This window comes from Oryx dammah, unplaced genomic scaffold, assembly GCF_014754425.2.
Source record: "Oryx dammah isolate SB20612 unplaced genomic scaffold, SCBI_Odam_1.1 HiC_scaffold_21, whole genome shotgun sequence".
In the NCBI taxonomy this organism is placed as follows: Eukaryota; Metazoa; Chordata; class Mammalia; order Artiodactyla; family Bovidae; genus Oryx; species Oryx dammah.
Genome location: NW_024070205.1, coordinates 33,779,398 through 33,799,906, shown reverse-complemented (window position 1 = coordinate 33,799,906; position 20,509 = coordinate 33,779,398). Strand labels below are relative to the sequence as shown.

The window sequence follows — 20,509 nt, the reverse complement described above, 5'->3', positions numbered from 1 at the left end:
GCATGGCCACACCACGCCCTGTGACCAGGTTGGGCCGTTTAAACAGAATGGTCAGCAGTTGCCCAAATGCTTCCCAGTTTCATGCCGGTCAAAGGGGGCGGGATTAGAGCCCAGTTGTAGGGCTGTTTGCCTCTGCCTTCCGGGCCTGCGGTCCTCCTCAGGAACTGGGCAGGGTAAAGGCGCAGGTGCAAAGCAGGTGGCACCCACTGACCCTTCCTCAGGACGGTTGTGGGTTCTGTCCTTGCTCTGGTGCCTGTGGCATCACCTGGTTCAGAAAGGGATTTGAGGGGGGTCAGCTTCTCTCGGGGGGGGCTTGGGGAACAGAGTGTGAAAGGTTGCTCTCAGCGAGCTGCAAGTTTTAGAACCGTTTACCTGGGCCTCAGTTTACCGAACGAGACAAGGCTCAGTCTCCTGAAGTTGAAATTCTGCGTAAATCGTCCCCATTTAGCCTCCTTATACACAGTTGCTCCCTTCAGCTCAAAGACAAATGCATGCAAACGGAGGGTATGCAAATAGACCGGTTTTGTTTAAAACGTCAATCCTGGAGCTTTTTCAGTCGCGGGGTTGGGGGTAGGGGAGGGCGGGGGGCGGGGAAATCCTAGCTGGATTTCCGGAGAGTGGCCCTGGACTTGGGGTATCTGACTTTCCCTCTCCACGCAGCCGGGGTGAGGCTTTTGCATAATGTAAATGGGGCTCTCGTTGGGACTGCCCGGCCGAGTGTCGCCCAGGCTGTCCCTAGGTTTCACCACCTCCAGTGGGCCTGAGCCACACAGGCGCCTGAGGAGGCCAGGGTGCGCCGCCAAGACCGCCGGCAGGGGGCGCCCGCGCCTTCCAGACCCTAGACGGGCCGCGGGGCGGAGCGTTGGGATCTCGCGAGATTCTCGAGCGACCGGCCCTGGCAGCCAGCATGGCGGACTCCTTACTGCTGCTTAAGAAGGTTCCCTCCCGCCACACGTGGCTGCGGGCCCGCAAGGCCCGGCCCCAGCTCATCCTCAGCCGCCGGCCCCGCCGCCGGCTCCGGAACCTGCGCTGGCGCAGCCGAAGGCGGCTTCGGCGACGGCTGCTGCAGGCCCAGGCAGCCGGCGCGGACTGGCTGCAGGGCGGCTGTCTGGTGTCCGGCGCTGCGGCGCTCCAGAGGCTGAAGACCTCGGCCCGCAGGCGGGCCTCCAGCCCCGAGCCGGCCGAAGACCCGGTCCCGAGTGGTCCTGCGATCCTCCCCATCCCGCCGGTGCGGCCGGCTGGCTCGGGCCGCGCTGTCCTGCTGCTGCCGCTGGGGCAGGTGGGTCGCGCCGGGGAAGCCGGGCGGGCAGCGCGGGAGGGTGGGGACACAGCCCCGGGAGCTGCAGGCTGGGAGAGGCCCTTTTCCCCCTGCGGGTACTCTGGCCGCTGGTCAGGCGCATTCCTCGGGCTGTGGTGCTGGACAGAGGGTAACAAGGATCCTCCTGAGGGAATTCTAGATCTTTGGGGCTGCTGCTGCTGCTACTGCTGCTAAGTCGCTTCAGTCGTGTCCAACTCTGTGCGACCCCATAGACGGCAGCCCACCAGGCTCCCCCGTCCCTGAGATTCTCCAGGTAAGAACACTGGAGTGGGTTGCCATTTCCTTCTCCAGTGCATGAAAGTGAAAAGTGAAAGTGAAGCCGCTCAGTCGTGTCCGTCTCTTAGCGACCCCATGGACTGCAGCCCACCAGGCTCCTCCATCCATGGGATTTTCCAGGCAAGAGTACTGGAGTGGGATGCCATTGCCTTCTTCGTCTTTGGGGCTGAAAGGACTTTAATAGTAATAATAGGTTGCATTTATCGAGTGCTCAGAAATGTCAGGCTATGTGTCTGAACTCATTTAATGCTCCATGCTCTATGGAGTCATTACCACTAGGAATGTTTAAAGAAAGAAATAGAACATATCATAAGTAACCTGCGGGAAAGATATAAGTGGAAGCAGAGCGGGCAGTCAAACCCTTCACCTGGACGTGGGTCTGGGAGGTCCCCCGCACTGTAGCTTTGTAACGACAGGGAGCCGTGAGAACAGCAGAACTAAGTTTAGGGGGTCCCCTTGGGTCAGTGTGCATCAGACTCTGTCCCTTTGGCTGCTCCAGGATATGATCTTAGCTTAAAAGTATTCACATTTTAATCTATTAGTTTAAAATACTACATCATTACCTACAAGTTATTCTGTTACTTAGCAATTTTTCTCTCTTTTTTTTTCAGTTCATTTCCTTTTGATAACCTGAAGAGCCAATTAAAATCTTAGAAGTTTTCTGTCATTGGTAACAGAATCTGTAACCTTATTTCTTCCTTTCATTTTTCGTTCCCTCTAGGGCTTTACTTTTAGTGGGATCTGTCGTGTGACCTGCCTCTATGGCCAGGTGCAGGTGTTTGGTTTTACCATCAGCCAAGGCCAGCCTGCCCAAAATGTCTTCTCTACCTATACCCACTCTCGCCTGACCATCAATGCTGTCCATTATTCAGTGCATGAGAAAAGCAAGAAGGAGATGAAGAGAGAAGCCCGAGTTCTGCTCAGACCTTATCTGAACCAAGGTAATGAAGAGAACTGAGTGACTTACTGAGGATATATCATAATAAGGCAAAAACTTTTTTTTTTTTTTTGTCCGCACCCTGCAGCATGTGGGGTCTTAGTTCCCTTGATAAAACCCATGTTCCCTACAGTGGAAGCTTGGAGTCTTAACCACTGGAGCCCCAGGGAAGACCCAAGGCGAATAATTTTTAGATGTTTACTATGGCCCCAAACTTGCACTCTTTACTATATGTATTTAAACCCTCACCAAGGTCTGGAGAGTGAAGCTATTTTTACCATTTCACAGGTGAGGAAAGTCACCCAAGGCCACACAGTGTTTAGGTAGCAAACCTGGATTGACTTCTCCATCGAGGTGTGTTTCTGTCATGCAGTATGGCCTCCTGAAAAAGGCTCTCATACACAATTCCTAGTCTCAAAAGGTGTGGACTTTAGCAGAGGAGAGGAAAGTCCCGCAGGGCATAGTGTTTGATGGAGTTCTGTTTCTAAGGCAGCTTATGTCTCTCTTTACAGATGACAGATATTGTTTGATGAGCAGTTTTTCTCCTCTGTGTTCGATCGTGTTGCTGGAACGTCTGAAAACCTCCACTGTGAACTTCATAATCAGCCATCCAGGTTTATCTTACATTTTCGTACAAGAGGTAGAACCAGTTTTCATTCAGAGTTTTCCTCATTACTTTCACCAAAACAGTCAGATGACTATGTAGAATGCCCCTAGTCTTATCAGTTTCATGTTGTGCTATATGTCATACAGAATGTAACACGTGTGTACAGTAAAAAAGTCAATAGAAGGATATATCGGAAAAATTGTCTATTCTACCCCACTTAGCTTCATTCCCCAGATAAAATCACCATTTTCTGTTATAGTTAATTAAATGTCTTTTGATATTTTTTAAATGGTTATCTTTATATTTTGATTCACTAACTTGAGACAGTATGAATTTTCTCTAAATTCTGAGTAATTTCAGTGTACTTACACTTTCTCCCATCTCTCCCTTTCCTCATTTCCAAATTTTTGCTGCCCTTACTATTAATTTCCTGAAGTCAGATTGGTTCCTAAAATTGTCTCCCATGAGCTAGTAAATTGAGCCAAATCTATAGGAACATCAGACTGGATGTGAGGTGTGAGGAGGAATCAGGGAGCAGCAGCAGGTTTTTTGACCGGACTGTCTGAATGCGCCGAGACATGGGGCTGTAGGAGGAGATTTAGGTCTGTAGCTGAAAGATGCCTCTTGGACATCCAATTGGAGATGCCTGCTGCTCTGTTGAATTGTGTGAGTCAAATTCAGAGATGAGGTTGTGTGCATGGGTGTGTGTTGAGTCGCCTCAGTTGTGTCTGAGTCTTTGTAGCCCTATGGACTGGAACCAGGCTTCTGTGTCCATGGGATTGTCCAGGCAAGAATACTGGAGTGGGTTGCCATGCCCTCCTCCAAGGGATCTTCCTGACCCAGGGATCGAACCTGTGTCTCTTATGTCTCCTGCATTGGCAGGAGGGTTCTTTACTACTGAGCCTCCCAGGAAGCCCAGAGAAGAGGTTTCAAATATAAATTTGGGTGCTTTCAGTAGAATAGGGTTCCATCGCTTCTTGGCCTTTGGACTAAGATCAAGTGTAGTATCTGTTCTTAACAGAATAGGGTTCCAAAGTCCATGAGATGGGATAATGACACCGAGAAGTTGATGCAAGTAGAAATGAGAAGTTCAAGGTCTGAGCCTGAGGAGCAACAGAGAGACTGAGGGGTGGTGGTGCTCATGTTAAAGGAGAGCAGGTGAGTGTAATCAGGGAGCCTCTGAAGGAAGTGGGGGTGCCCGACGCTGCTGATGGTGAGATGAAGCCTGAGAATGGAATTGCGTGCAGGCTCACCTTCTGGACAGGGTGGTTTCATGGCATTGCTGAGCAGACCAGCCTGATTGGAATGGAACCAAGAGCTGGGGAAGGAGGAGCTCAAGGGTTCAGTGGTTAGGAATTTTGCTTTTAGAGTTTAGCTATAAAGGGAAGAAAGAGATGAAACAGGTTGGAAGAGTAAGCCTAGTCGAGAGAGTTCTGGGTTTTGTTCAGATGGATGGAAAGAACCACACGCTTGAACACAGCTTGTAGGAAAAAGCCACAGAAGAGCATGCTGATGGTGCCGTGGAGAGAGGATGGAGGGAGGGGTTCCAGTGTCTGTGTGGTCTGTTGGCCTTAGGAGCAGAGGCACTTCCTTGAAAGTGGCTGGAGGAAATGCCCAGGACAGGGATGGAGCAAGCGGAAGCTCTCTTCTGATTATTTCCTCTTACTCTGAAATGGATCCGGGTATTACTGAGTAGGGGCATAGGGGGTAGGCAGGGGTTGGGGGTTTGACACGGAAGGAGAAGCTAAGAAGTACAGGCAGGATGATGCATGGGCTCCTACGGTCACATTAATTTAGTCCAGTGCAGAATCTAGCAGCCTGGCAGGGCCACAGAGGTGGACATGGAGACCCCACCTGACAGTGAGTGTTTCAGGTGCTGTGATCAAACTTGTTCCTTTTTCACTTACTTTCAGATTTTTTTTTTTTCCTGCAACTTACTCAAGCACCACTATTTAGATTCCTTATGATCTGTCTTGGATAACTTCCTCCGCCCCCCATGCCCATGTGTTAGTACATTCCGGAATTATATTTTCATATAAGGCAGAGAGTAACCTTTAGATTATCTCATTTTATAAGATGTTCTTATTTTGCCCTCAGTGCTTGATAGTTGAGAATCAACTGAGAGGTGAGACAAAAGGAGGGATCAGAGTTATCTTTTTTTTCCTTTTTAATGTTTATTTATCTAGCCTCACCAGGTCTTAGTTGCACCTCTCAGGATGTTTAGTTATGGTATGTGAAGTCCCAGTTGCGGCTTGTGGGATCTAGTTCCCTAACCAGGGATCAAACCCGAGCCCTCTGCATTGGGGGTGTGGAGTCTTAGCCACGGGACCACCAAGGAAGTCTCCAAAGTTATCTTTTGTAGCTCACAACTATTTGAGGCTTATTAATTTCGAACCAAAGTAAAAGAAGTACATTATGTTGTTATTTTCAGGTCCGGACTTTCCAGATTAACTCTGAGTATTTTGCCTTGAGATCTGTGGGTATTAGAAGAGAGAAAAAGAAAACCGGCTTGCGTTTAACGGAGAGCGCCTTTGCAGTTGTGGAAGAGTTAGTGAGCATTTCTAGCGGTGAGTGATACAAACTGATGTAGTCTAGTGTTCATCTGCTAGAGCCTCAGAGGATTACTGTTAATGATCAGAGTCCTAAAGACGACGGCTCATGTCAGGGTCAATGTTTCTTTCCCCTCCAGAAGAAGCAGACAGCTGCCCTGTCATTCTGGTTTGTGGCTGCCAGGACATTGGAAAGTCAACATTTAATAGATACCTCATTAACCAGCTGTTAAATAGGTAAGAGTGTTTTTAATCCTGTTGTGACATATTGCCAGACTTTCAGCAGGAAGTAGGATTTTTGATTTGAGAAGCTAGATGGGAATGCATCTCAGCTCCTCCGTAGAGATGACATACAACTCTGTGCAAAGCCACTCAGCCGAGGGAGGCCTCCTGGTTGTACCGTTTGGGGGTGCAGCTGTGGCACTCCCAGGTGTACCCACCTTGCCTGTCGGGGAGCTCACAAGAGCCATCAGTTGATCTCAGAATCTGTTTTTGTCCAAACCCAGAAAGTCAGAGCAGGGATAAAGTCTGTCGTATTTAAAAAATAAAGTTTGAGGAAAGACAGAGTTGTATCCATATAGCGAATGGACACTGTAGCCAGGCCTGCATCCCGTTTTCTCTTCACTGATATTTTCTCTATGCTGGCGTCATCTTTGGAGCATTCTGCCTGCAAGGCTATGTGGGGTGGGGTATGCCTGGACGCGGTAAATAAAATGAGTTAAGATTTCTTTCTTTTAAATTTTCAGTATATCCTGTGTTGATTATTTGGAATGTGATCTGGGGCAGACAGAATTTACTCCTCCGGGTTGCATTTCTTTGGTTAATATTACAGAACCAGTTCTAGGTATGTATTCTGCATTTCTTAAATGTCTTGGTTTTACACAGTACAAAAGTAATGATACAAGAAAGTCAAAGAGTACAGAAGTATAAAATATAAAAACATGAACACATCTCCCCATGAAACTTATGGTCTTCCCATAAGAATTCCTCTGGTCTCAAAAAAAAAACCCCTAAAAACCCAGTGATACCTTTCTAGGGTTCTATTTTAATAAATGGAACTACCATCCATTTTATTTTATGTAAATTAGAAGCACTTTCCTCTAATACGAGCATCTTACATAATGCTACACAATGATCTCAACCAAGAAATTGACATGGATATAGTACTAGTAACTATAGATTTTTTTCAAAATCCATTAGTTACCCTACTAATACCCTTTTTATGTTTCAGAATCCAAATCAGAGTTCCATGCTGCTTTTTTTAATAAAAAATGTACATAACATGTTATTTATCATTTTGACTATTGATACATGTACAGTACTGTGCCATCAAATACATTCAAAGCACTGTATAATCATTATCACTGTCTACCTCCAAATCATTTTCCTTGTCCTGGACTGAAATGCTGTGTCCATTAAATAACAGTGCGTCCCCTTCCAGCCTCTGAGGACCTCTGGTGTGCTGCCTGTCCCCCGCTGTGAATCTGCCTGTTCTGGGCACCTCATCTAAGCGAAACCACGAAGTACTTGTGCTCCTGTGTCAGGCTGTTTTCACTAAGTATAAGGTTTCAAGATCTGTTCATATTGTTTGGTCGCTCAGTCATATCCGACTCTTTGCAACCCCATGGACTGCGGCACGCCTGGTTTCCCTGTCCTTCACCGTCTCCCGGAGCTTGCTCAGACTCATGTCTGTTGAGTTGTAGCATATATCAAGATGAACTCCTTATTGTGGCTGAAAATCATGCCAATGTATGTGTATCACATTTTGTCTATCTTTTTAACTGTGTTTTTATTTATTTATTTTTGATGGTGCTGGGTATTCATTACTACACATGGGCTTTCTCGAGTTGCAGCAAGTGGGGGTTACTCTTTGTTGTGGTGGGCAGGCTTTTTATTTTGGTGGCTTCTCTTGTTGTGGCATACAGGCTCTATGGTGCCAGGGCTTAGTTGCTCCACGACATGTGGAATCATCATGGATCAAACTCTGTCCTCTGCACTGGCAGGCAGATTCCACCACTGGACTACCACGGAAGCCCCTATATTGGTTCTAGTTTTCTGCCTGCTGTGACTAATGGTGCTGTGAACATTGGTTACAACTATCTGTTCAAGCCACCGCTTTCAATTCCTTTGGATATATATATATATATATACACACACACATACACACCCACGAGTGGTCATGTTTAACTTTTTGAGAAACTGCCAGACTGTTTTATAGCAGCTGCACTGTTTTACGTTCCTATCAGTAATTCACAAGGGTTCTGATTTCTCTACATCTTCAACAATACTTGTTATTTTGATTATGGCCTTTCTTGAGGATGGAAGTAATCTCTTTTGATCTTGGTTTGCATTTCCCTAATGGCTAACAGTGTTGAGCCTCTTGGAGAAATGGCTATTTTAGTCCTTTGCCCACTGTTGAATTGGGTTCTTTGTTTTTGTTGAGTTTTCGGAGTTCTGTATATATTCTGGATGTTAATTCTTTGCTAGATATGCAATTTGCAGATACTTTGCCATTTTATTTGCTTTTGATAATATCCTTCAATGCACAAAAGTTCTTAATTTTTATGTTTTTGCCGCCTTGCTTTTTGGATCATCCATGAAGTTGTTACTAAATCTAGTCTCATAAAGATTTTCCATAATGTTTTCTTCTAGGAATTTTGCAAGTTTTACCTCTAGCACTTAGGTCTTTGATCAATTTTGAGTTACATTTTGTGTTTGACACAAGAGAAGGGTCTCACTTCGTCCTTATGTACACAGATGTCCAGTTTTCACTATCTAATTGTTCTTTCCACAATGAATGGTCTTGACACCCATGTTGAAAATCATCTGACCACACACCCATACATCCCTGCATGCTGAGTTGCTTCAGTCATGTCCGACTTTTTGCGACCCCATGGTCTGTAGCCCGCCAGGCTTCTCTGTCCATGGGATTCTCCAGGCAAGAATACTGGAGTGGGTTGCCATACCCTTCTCTGGGGGATCTTCCCAACCCATGGATGGAACCTGCAGTTCTATGTCTCCTGCATTGGCAGGTGGGTTCTTCACCACTAGCACCACCTGGGAAGCACGTGCACGCAAGGATTTTTTTTTTTTTTTCGTGCTCTTTATTCCATTGGTTTACATACACATAGCCCTTAGGCCAGTACCACACTTTTAATTACTATATCTTTGTAAGAAGTTCAAAATTGGGAAATGTGAATCCTCCAGCTTTATTCTTTTTTCAAGATTGGTCATTTTGAGACCCTTTACAATTCCATATGAATATTAGAATAGGCTTTTTCATTTCTGGGGAAAGGTCTGTTAGAATTTTGATAGGGGTTGTATTCAATCTTGTTTTTCACTTGACTGGATGGCGAGGCATGTGGGACTTAGTTCCCCGACCTTGGGTTGAACTCACGCCCCTGCAGTGGAAGCAGAATCTTCATCATTGGGCCACCAGGGAAGTCCCAAGGATTGCATTCAATCTGCAGATGAGGTAGTATTAACATTTTCCTATCCATGAACACTGAATGTCTTTCTAATTTTTTATGTCGTCTTTAATTTCTTTAAGCAATATTTTACCTCCTTGGTTAGATTCACTTCTAAAGATTTAATTCTTTAGTTATTATAAATGCAATTGCTATTCTAATTCCCTTTTCAGATTGTTAATTGCTGGTATGTAGGAACATAACTGATTTTTATGGGATTTTGTTGTTTGTTTTTGTTTTTTCTTATTTAAAAAGTTTTTTTGTGTGTGTATGTGGTGTGTGTGTGTTTTTTTTAAACAATTTGTTGTTATTGTTGTTTTTGGCCATGCAGTACAGATTGTGAGATGTTAGATTCCCCAATCAGGGATCAAACCCAGGCTCCCAGGAGTGGAAGTGCAGAGTCCTAACCGTTGGACCACCAGGGAATTCCTCTCTTTTAGCTGGTTTCATTGTTCCTCTTTTTACATTTTCTCTGTTCTATTTAATTTTTTTTCCCCTTTCTACCATATTTTTAAAAACAAGGACACTGATAGATCAGCATGAATAATACAACCACCAAAATCAGTTCGGTGACGTTGCCATAGTGTAGTTACCTGGTTTTGTCCATTTTGTCTCAGTCATCTGTGTAGGCCCAGTGCGTACTTAAAAATCTTGAGTCTTCTTTAACATGGAGACTATTATCTGGCTTTTCTAATCTTCTGTGACCTTGACAGTTTGAAGAGTACATTTGTGGGTTTTCCCATATTTAGATCTAGAAGTGATGCTGTGATCTCTGTGTTGTACCAACACGCTGTCAGTTTTTCCTGTTACCAGAGACGTTAGCTTTGATCAGTTGCTTAAGATAGTGTTTTCTGATCTAACTAGGTGTGGTGTTTTCGTTTTCTTCTGGGTGTCATTGCTTCCAAAGCCCCTCGGTGGACAGTTAGGGAATATACATATACTTAAACCCATACATGTCATACATGTACATACATAATATGTGTGCGTATTTGTGCACATATATGTAAATACATGTTTTCATGTCTTTGTATAGGTTTCTGTTTATTAAGAGCCATGAATTTGCACTGATCATTCTTTTCTCTTTTTTTTTGGCCAATCTCTATGGCTTTTGGGATCTTGTTTCCTGACCAGGGAACCAACCCGGTCCCCTGCAGTAGAGGCACAAAGTCCTAACCACTGGACCAGCAAGGAATTGTGATCATTCAGAGTCTAATCTCACACCCAGGGTGCATCCTAGTTAACCTTCCCCCTTCCACATTTATCAGCTCCTTTTCCAATGGTGAGAACCCTGGCTGCAGTTATTCTCAGTGTATTTACATATTTGTTCATTCCCTTTGTATTTGCTCAGTCCCCAGACCATGCAGGCCACTCTCAGTTGTGGGCTGCCCCAGGTCCCCTGACTCCAAGCTTGAGGGGCGCCTCGCTGGCTCTTCCCTAGGTGGCCTCGCACCAGCCACACTAACCAAGGCCCTTGTGACTGTGTTGCGACGTGGTCCTGGTCACCTGCCTGCCATGTGTGCTGGCCCCGGCCGCAGCCCTGACCAGAGGGGATGGGAAGCGACTTGGGCTGGACAGACTGCTGTTGTGATGAGGGTGTATCCTCTCAAGCTGACTGCTTGAGTTCAAGTCCCACTGATCCCTACTAGCTGTGTGATCTTGGTCAAGGTAATCTCTTTCTCAGCTTCCTCGTCTGTAAAAATCGAGAAAGTAAATACTACCTGTGTCATAGGGGTTTATGAAAACTAGAGACTCTGTGTAGCACATGTAGGACATAGTAAGTACTGTATTCCAGCAAGTGATTACTGTTGTTATTAATTATTGTGTGTAAGCCCTGTGGGGATGTTTTTTCTGTTGACAGACGTGTCCTAAGTATCTAGAACAATGCCCAGCATGCAGTAGATGTCCCGTAGATGTTTGTTGAATGAATGGCCATATTAGGATGTAGTTGGGGTTAACTGTGTATAAATGCAGGCATGTCTGTGTTTGAAGTTGAAAGCTTAGATTTCCAAGAGTGAGAGCATAGCTATTCCTAGTGGTCGGATGGGCTCAGATTTCCTGAGCAGCTTCATCAGGGATCATGGCTGGACCATAACCCTTGCCACCTCTTAGGTTCTAATGGATTAATGACTCTCACCTTTATCTTCTTAGGACCACCTTTCACCCACCAGAGGACACCCCAGAAAATGGTCTATTATGGGAAAACTTCTTGTAAAAACAACTTTGAAAACTATATTGAGGTAATAAAGTATGTTTTCAGCTCCTACAAGCGAGAGTCCCCTCTTATCATCAACACCATGGGCTGGGTGGCAGGTAAGTCCATGGAGGCGTATCTGGCAGAACGGGTTGGGTGATGGGAACGGGTGTGTGTGTGGCTTTCAGACGTCAGTGCTGAAGCCCGGTCCTTAGGAGGCTCCTCGTCGCAGCCTCTCATGGGCACACATCACTGCCCAGGTGCAGTGACTGGGCTCTGTTGTTTACTTTCTCTCAGACCAGGGTCTCCTGCTTCTCATTGACCTGATCCGCCTGCTGTCGCCCAGCCACGTCATCCAGCTTAGCTCGGACCGGAGTAAATACATGCCGGACCTCACCCCTGACTTCGTGGACGACATGGATGGCTTGTACACAAGACGCAGGTCCAGAGTCAGAAACAGAGGTTTCCACCTGCCTGAATTTGCCGAGAGTTCGGAGTTTGCTGATGAAGAAAAAGAAAGTCCAGTTATGTCTACAGGATACAAGCTGATGTTCGTGAAGTCAGAGTTTGTGACTGGAAAAACGTCCAGGAATAGGTAAGCAGACCATCATGGCTGGAGAATTCCATTTTCTTCAGTCTGACAAGGCCTTTTGTCCTCGATTTCAAAGGGGTCAGTCCCCTAAAATCTTTCCGATCTCTGTCAGAGCTACCTGTTTACAGAGAAGAGTCAGGTCTGTTCCGAATGGTTCCTTTCCCAGTGGAAATGCCCAGAATTGGCCTCCAGATCTGCTTGCCCCTTTAGGAGCTTTGACCTGAAGGATCTCCAGTGGGTTTATGGAGAGGCAAGGTCTACAGGTCCTGAGGTTGGGACGTGGGCTGTGTCAGGACAGGTGGGCCCTGTCTCGGAGCGGGAGGTGGGCCTCTCACCTTCTTTTGATTTACTTTTCAGAGAATCACATAATAGAGTCCTTCGTGAGCTGGCGGTGCTGGGTTACCTGAGCCAGTTGCAGCCCCCAGTGCCGAAGCCACTGCGTGCCTTACACGGTCTGACCCCCTATCAGGTAACCTGAGCTCTCAGGGGGATTGTCTGGCTTCCTGGGTGCCCGTCTCCCCTCTTTACACCCCTTCACTTGTGTCATCCTCAGCCCTGAGGTGTTGATGTGGCGACTGTGCCCATTTTACAGTCGGGAGCTGAGGGATCCAGTGGGAGTGGATCCACCTCCAGAGGGGCTGACCCTGGTTTCCATCCTGACCAGGAATGTTCTGCCTAATACCAGAGGTGGCCCTGTGACCACACCCTGCAGCCCAGCTCCGCCCTTCTGCCGACTGGCCATGTGTGACTCGGGCTGCGAGTGGTGGTGACGGGCCTCGTAGAATGCGCATGCCTGGAGAGCACTCGTAAGGTGTTTCAGATATATTGTCACAGGTTGATTCTAGCTCTAAAGTATGTGCATCATGGCTTCCAATCTCTGAAGGACTGTTTTAGGAAGAAACCACTATAGAATTAGGGTCCCAGATGATGAAAGAACCAAATAGCATCAGGTATTATTTCTAAGTGCCCACCCTGTGCTGTGCTGTCCTCTACTCACTGAGGCCCTATTATTATCCCCACTTTACAGATGATGGAACTGAGGCTAGGGGCAGATTCAGCTTGCCCGTAGGACATAGGAGAAGTCTGGGCTAGGACTGGCTGGCGCCCAGGTGGCCTGACTCTGGACCAGAGCCCTCACTCCGCTGTATGGCCTGCGCAGTGCTGAGCGCACAGTGGGCCAGACACTCTGTTGAGCCTGTGGGGAAGGTGCTGGTACACACCCTGCTTACAGCTAGAAGACGGTGTAGGCAGGCAGGTGGAGATGCTGGGCAGAGGTCACACAGGCAGGGGCTGTGACCAGGTAGTGTGGGGTGGAGGGGCAGCGTCATGTTTCATGTTGCCCAAGTCCAGTGGTGAGATTGGCCCCAGGCTTCCAAGCCCTCTCCACTGAAGAACCCAAGGCAGTTGGTTTAGTGGAGTTTTTGGGTGATTTGCTCCAGTTTATACTCATTGGTGATGCTCTGTAACTGGACTTGAAACATCCGGCAATAATGTAAACCGCCATTTGTTACAAATTCACATTTGTTTTTGAAGCCTAAATAAAATGTTTAACAAAATGCTTTTCTATTTTAAAAGTTTGTAGTTACCCAGAGAGTTACATGTTAAAGGTAGTCCTTTACTATGTGCTCCAGGAAGGTGGTCCATTTTTCTTAATTCAGTAATTCCCTTCGGGGGCTTCTCCTCACTCTGTGGATTTTTGCTTTCTTCCACCCGGAGACCTGTTGGTGATGAGTTTTCAGTCTCCCTCCTAAACTTCCGCTCATGCGGATGTCCCCGAGTTCCATCTCATGTGTCTCGTTAGGCAGAGTTGCAGGCATTCAGTTTATATTTCTAGCAAGTGGTGTTGGTGTGCAGGAGCTTTGTGTAATTTTCCTCGGTTCTTAGCCTAAAGCAGTGAAACACTAAACAATTTCCATTCCATTTAGATATGTTTTGGTGGGCAGTTTGGCAGATAAAACTTCAGATAGATGACTCATCAGCTTGTAGAAACTACTAACACAAGTAGTATTTTGAGTCAGATCACTGGATGGGGTGCGTGTGTGTCCTCTAGGTCCCTTTCAATGCCGTTGCGCTCCGGATCATCCATGCTGACGTGGCCCCCACCCACATCCTGTACGCTGTGAACGCCAGCTGGGTTGGGCTCTGCAAGATCCTGGATGACGTCAGGGGATACGCCAGCGGGCCCATCCTGCTTGCCCAGAGTCCCATCTGCGATTGTGTGGGGTTTGGTGAGTCTGAGAGGAAAATCTGAGTGTAAACCTACTGAAATTGACCCACCTGAGCAGCTATAGATTGGCGGGGCTTGACCTTGTTGCTGTCATTTGCCTGGAGTGGTCAGAGAGCTTGTCTGTCCTCTGTGAAGTGGGCCCTCTGGGGTGGGGGGCAGGAAGGAAGCAGTTCTTTGCTTGTCCTGCCAGCTCCTCTAAACACAGGAGTCCTCAAGGCCTGGCCGGGCCTCCCTCTCATCTGACATGTTTGCTGCGGCTCTCAGTCCATTGTAGGCTGAACCTCTGTACACGCTCTCGAGCACAGTGCCAGAGCTCCAAGCTCGTGTTACCAGTCATTTTTCTGCTTAGTTGTCTCTCTGGCATCTAGGACTTCACTCCAACACTGAGGTCCTGATAGATCCATCAGCCGTTCCCTGACATTCCGCCTGCAACTCCTCCTCCTACCTTGCACTGGCCGTGAATGGTCCTTGAAAGATTCACTCTGTATTTGGGTCAGGCCCCTGCATCCTGCTTGGCACCTGTTCGTTTCGTTCATCACAGTCCACACACCAGCCTGATGCCTTCTGGTTTCAGAGTGTCAGACTCCTCAATCTCATCTGTTCTCACCATGCGCTGGGGCTCAGTAGTTGAGGGGCATGGGTTTAGTTGCTCCGCAGCACATGCAATCCTCCTGGACCAGGGATGGAACCCATGTCCCCTGCATTGGCAGGTGGATTCCTTTCCGCTGTAGCACCAGGGACGTTAGAAAACTCATAAGCCATTCTGCAGTTCTGAGTGGTGGGGAGGATGATCTTGTGTGTTGTGTGTCCTCAAGGTATTTGCAGGGGGATCGACATGGAGAAGAGGCTTTACCACATCCTCACTCCCGTGCCCCCAGAGGAACTGAGACACGTGAACTGTCTGCTGGTTGGAGCCGTGTCCATCCCACAGTGTGTTCTCAAGAGCCAGGTGTGTGCAGCCCTGGAGCTCGCTGGCCATGTCTATGGCAAAGTGCGGACCTGAAGTTGGGGCGGGAGTCACAGAGCAGGTTCTTGTTTGAGAAGCTTACACTCCTTCGTAGAGATGGACAAGGCCAGGTGACATGTCCGCATGGCCTGAAGGTCTGGGGCGTGAGTCCCCGTCACCTCGGGCAGGAGCCCCGGGTGGAGCCGTCATCGCAGGCATGAGTGTGGGAGAAAAAGGACAGAGGTAGTGACTCCAGGGTGACCCTTCCTGAAGACAGTCTTCAGAGGCTTCTGTGGGAAGGTCATGGAAAGTCACATTGGCCAAGGCCATCCGTGTGGCCCCATACCAAACAGCAGGGCATATAGGCAGCTGAGGAGGCAGCTGGTGTCCCCCTTGTCACCTGCTGGTTCAAGAGAGAGCCCCATCTCTTTCTGTTGTACATGTTTGGGGGGTTGAAGTGTAAGTGGGCCCTTCCAAGGAGGGGGAGTTGAGGATCTTAGGAGTGATCTAATACTGTCTTCCATCTTGGCCAGATTCTAAGTGTTCCCACATGTTTTCTCTGTGTTTCCATTTCAGGGTGGGCTCGAAGGGACCATACCTTATGTCACGACAGATTATAATTTTAAGCTTCCTGGAGCATCAGAGAAGATTGGAGCAAGAGAAAGTGGGACAACGTATAAAGAGAGAGGACATCCCAAACCTAAGTTCTATCGAAAAACATACTGATGTTCTTAATACAGGAAGGACCTTCCTCCCAGAAAGCTTGACCATCTCCAGCCTGACATCAGTGGACCATGGGGTTCTGTGACCATGAACAGAACAGTGTGCTTACGTAGCAAACTGCAGTGTTTCCTACGTAGCTCATGGATGCATTTGGAGTACGTATACTCTTTAATCGACATGACAGAGGTTTTCCCTAGTCTTCTGTTTCGTTTTCTAAAGGAATCAAGAAGCAGGGACGAGTTCGTGCACCATTGAAACAGAACATGGTCGATTCCTCATGAAGTTTTTCAAGGACCTGGTTGCTGGTATCTGGGTAAAAATAGAGAAACCGGGCCACAGAAATGACTCAAAGGGAAAAGCAGGACATCTGGTGGGATGGAGAACATAGAAGGGTACAGAGTTGCCCTGTGGTCCTCGCTTGGGGGGTGCTTCCAGCCCTGCTCACTGGATGCTCCCCAGCCTCTTCCATACACATGGGTTGAGGATTGTGCTTATATTTGGTGTTAAATTTATTCAAGGTTTCATAGATAAAAGTTTGCCTCAAGAACCCTTCAATTTTAAAAATCAGATGCTGAAAAATTTTACCCTGAAAAAATGCTTTCAAACCCAGGCAGCCTGTCCTGGGGCCTCTTTAAAACTCAGTTTGTCCTGATTGACTTCTTATCTGAGATGGAAAATGCACAGTGAATAGAGCTGGAAACCAGGCTGTTTGGACCAAGGCCCAGCAGAGCGGCTCCTGCTATTGGTTTCAGTGGTGGTGCTGGACTCCCAGGGGCTTTGGAGGAAATGGTGGGCCCTCCTTCATCTTCTCCCTGGAGTCAGCGTTCTTTAACCTCCAGGGTTGGAAATGGTTTGGTAAACAGGCCGGCCAGTTCACATCACATCATGTCTGCGTTTAGGACCCTGAGATGCCTACGGAAGCAGCATTTCGTCCTGGTGCTCTGAATTCCAGCTTCCAAGCAGGACACCTTGAAGGACCACTGTTAGGGTGAGGGTTTTTACGGTTTACGTCCATTTAAGGTGTTGATCATCATTGTCTTCAGTGTTCTGGGGGCCGATTCCTCATCTCGTAGAGCCCTTGTCACCCTCCAGAATCGGCTTTGAAGTCTAGTTTCTCAGTTGCATCTTATTTATATCTAAGTTTAACTTGTACATACATGTTCTGTCTTGGCCTTGCAGCGACTTTTGCAGTCAGTCCACCATCAACTTTTTGCCTCCTTCACGAGCTCCTGTATCTTTACAGTGATGCTTAGGTCTTTAGCAGTAAGTCTTGGGAAGAACGAAGGTAGTGATCTGTCATTCACGTTTTCACTGAATCCTGTCTCGCTGGTAGGCTGTTTCCTCCTGGCCTTTAAGGTTGCCCGTCAGTCCCCATTGGTAAGGAAAACAGCGTTGCCACTAGAGGGAGCTGTCAGCCATTGGTCAGCTGGCCATGTGGGGCTGGAGATGGCGGAGGAGCCCCTGGAGGCCTTTCTCAGCATTTAGAGATGCTGGAGACGGCCCTGTGGTCAGCTCCTGGGTGTGCCAGTCAGACTGGCAGCGGTGCACACACCTTGGGTGTTGGCCCCTTGGTAGTCAGTGTTGGTGGTTCAGGCTTCTGTCGTTCCCACAGCGTGTGTTGCTTCAGGATGGCCAGTGGGGGCTCTGCGTTGGAGGTACGCTTGGCAGAAACTCCTGGGACCTCCCTCGTGGTCCATTAGGACGCTGCGCTTCCGTGGCAAGGGGCAAGGGTTCAATCCCTGGTCCAGGAGCTAAGATCCCACATGCCGAGTGGGATGTGAAAAACTAAACAACTCTTAGTCATTTCTGTGTGATTTTCAAAGCAGTACCTAACTTATTTTAAGAAAATCAAAGGAATATATGACTTAGAACATGGAAACCCTCAGTCACTGATTTTGTGGTTTGTTAAAATCAGTTCTTCAGACCTGTTTTTAGAACAGGTAAACATGAAAAATTGAAAAAAAATCCTCCAATTTTAGGGTTGATTTAATTTTGTGAAGAAAAGTAGTTCTGTTGTTCCCATCCATCCCCAGGTAGGTCTTGGGGACAGGAACCAGTTTGTCGTTGGAGACCTCAGTGTAGAAAGATGGAAGTTTGAGGAAGGGGAGAGGAGTAGGTGAGCTAGCTTTGGGATCAACTGGAGAGGATACGGGGGTGGAGAGGACATGTGGTGAGGCCCCAGCTGAGCCAAGGGGCACCCCCTTGCCGATACCAGGACCCCTGTGATGGGCAGGTCCTCACCTTCACGAACACTCAGGTCTCTGCCCGGAAAATGGCATGAGGACCAAGTGATGTGGGATGGTGATTTTTAGATTGTCTGCTCATTCTTTCCCTTAGATTTGGGTGAGGCCGTGTGGTTGTTACCATAGCAAGGCTGTGATGGTGGAGATCCAAGTCCATGTCCTGACTGAGCCACCAGCTAGCAGTGTAGCTTTGAGGGGTGTTTCACTTGAGCCTGTGACCTTTAAGATGGGCGGGTGGCGCTTCTCTCGGGGTCCCCGCATGAGGAAGGCATGAAACGCATCCACAGCAGGCCTAGCAGTAACTCCTGGCCTGTGGCCTGTCTCTGGCTGGGTTGTAAATCCTAGCGGACAGGAGGAAGACTGTGTTCCTCAGAGTCACTTTGGGTCGGAGCAGAAACTCAGTGTTCATGTCTGAAAACATCTAGCCATGGCCCCCAGTCAGTGGCACCGTCCTTCCTGCTATGGGTCCTGCTCAGGCTCCCACCCGTCACCTGCCCCTGGGAGTTTTTCATAAGCCCCACTATTGCTTTTAAAATCATGCAGTCAGCTCACCTGTGTAGGAAACGATCCTGAAGTCAGCACCGTGTTACCACTGTTGACACCGTGACCCTGTCTCACCCAGTATTTTTCTAAATTGCACATGTGCATTTGTATGTTTCACAAACCTGTTTGTCCAATTGTATGTATGGTTTCTATCCAGCTTTTTTCACTTATATGTGAACTTCTGTATCAATAAATATTTTTGAGAATGTAAATTTGTGTCATTTTGTTCCATATATAGATAGACCATTTTATTCCAGGAAATGGTTTGAATCCTTAGAAGAAATAGCAGAAACATTGGAAGGGGGTAGTGAAACCGGGTGTCATGGCAGGGAAGAGGGGCGGCCCCCGCAAGCGCCTGCACCTTTTTCCTGTTTCGAGTGGAGTAAGCTCCAAGGGGAGTTAGCTTCATTTCTCTTTTTGGGCTCCAAGTGTTAGCCACACAGTCGTGCCTCTGCCATTCCTTTCTCCAGGGGATCTTCCCAACCCAGGATCAAACCCGATATCCTGCATTGCAGGCAAATTCTTTACCATCTGAACCATCAGGCTCAAGGATGTATGTTAATGTTACATCACTCCTGGACTATCTTTGAGACTCTATTAGCAGGAAAAAGAATTTTTTTCCCAGAAGAGTACAAATAGAAAGGAAGCCAGCCAGCAGGCTGGGGGTCTGTGCCTGTAACTGCCTTTTCCTGAGCGAGTGCTTGGCCCCTCTGCCCTCGGCCCCAGGGTGGGGCCTGGCAGAGGCAACGAGACTTGGCTGCCAGGCTGAGCCTGAACAGTGGCTAAGATAAATATGGGGCCCATCTGTGCAGTAGAGGAGCCACGTGACGCAGGGCCTCCAGAAAGGTTTGGCGGAGTGAAAGAGTTCCAAGGCTTTGCCAGGAAAAGAAGAGGACAGAGGGTGGGCCGCGGGGTGAGGGAGCAGTCTGAAAGGAGCCACACTTGGAGTTGAGGGGCAGCAGGTCCAGTCTGGAGATCCCGGGAGCTGAGTAAGCAGTCTTGGGAATCAGCTAACAGAGTCGAGCTGGGCAGACAATGTGTTGGGCTGGGAAGCCAAGTGTTGCCATGGTGACTGGCCCCGATGCTGCTGTGGCGCTCAGCAGACTGTGCCTGGGGTATTTCTAATGCTTTGGAGCTAGTCACCAGGCTGTGAACGTCAGCCCGGCAGGGACAAGCCACGAACTTTCAGGCCTTCCTCCCCACCGAGGAGTCCAGCCGGGAAGGGTCTTCGTGGCGCTGCTTTCCTGAAAAGAAGGGAAGGCCCCCACCGAGGGAGCCAGCAGTGTGAGAAGTGCGTTCCAGGGAGCACATGGGTACTTGGGGATGGAAAGTCCAAAGAGAGGAAACCGCCAGCAAGAAAACACAGTGCAAACCCCAGCCACCGAGTCTATACGTTAAAACATACAGTGCCCAGGGGGCCTGAGTCGGAGGAGAGGCAGATTGGCAGGGCTGAGAATTCAGTGGTTTTCTGTGCAGACGACTCAGCTGGTGAAATTAAGATCGGGGCTGAGTTGAGGAGAAGCCCTCCAGGGTTGGAACTGCAGCCGGGCAGAGAGGGACGGAGACTGTGGGTCTAGCACATGGTTCAAGGGCCAGGCAAGGAGCCACCACCCAAGGTCAAACATGAATTCTGTCCTGACAAAACACGGGTCTTCACCGCACAGCTGGCTCAGCCTCCATTCTGGAACCGGTGAGTATACTTTCTTCCTCTGATTCAGAAAAGAGGGTTGAAGAGGAGCAAGAAAAGGGGATTTGGTGGGTCTTGGAGGGGCTAGGTTATGACCCCTCACTTGCAGAATTCGCCTGGGCCATTTGAGAACCTTTCCTGCAGGCTGGGCACATATTCTGTCCTAAGGGGTGATTTAATGAACTGAAAGCCTGGAAGGCAGG

The 20,509-nt window shown here is 48.1% G+C and overlaps 1 protein-coding gene and 1 pseudogene across 1 annotated transcript; both read left to right on the top strand.

Moving 5' to 3' along the window:
* The first annotated feature begins 878 nt into the window (after positions 1-878).
* Positions 879-18,831, top strand: NOL9 (nucleolar protein 9). Its single transcript, XM_040263309.1, has 12 exons — positions 879-1,279; positions 2,316-2,535; positions 3,044-3,171; positions 5,570-5,705; positions 5,828-5,924; positions 6,434-6,531; positions 11,303-11,464; positions 11,643-11,940; positions 12,295-12,406; positions 13,988-14,165; positions 14,980-15,113; positions 15,687-18,831. Exons 1-12 carry the CDS (start codon positions 908-910, stop codon positions 15,834-15,836), a joined length of 2,085 nt encoding a protein of 694 aa, XP_040119243.1. The 5' UTR covers positions 879-907; the 3' UTR covers positions 15,837-18,831.
* LOC120880695 lies at positions 4,108-4,200 on the top strand (annotated as a pseudogene).
* Positions 18,832-20,509: the final 1,678 nt, after the last annotated feature.

Coding starts and splice junctions, on each gene's coding strand:
- NOL9 (XM_040263309.1), top strand. CDS start 908: ATGGCGGACTCCTTACTGCTGCTTAAGAAGGTTCCCTCCCGCCACACG. Junction 5,706..5,827: donor GTTAGTGAGCATTTCTAGCG/GTGAGTGATACA, acceptor TTTCCCCTCCAG/AAGAAGCAGACAGCTGCCCT. Junction 6,532..11,302: donor TATTACAGAACCAGTTCTAG/GTATGTATTCTG, acceptor TTATCTTCTTAG/GACCACCTTTCACCCACCAG.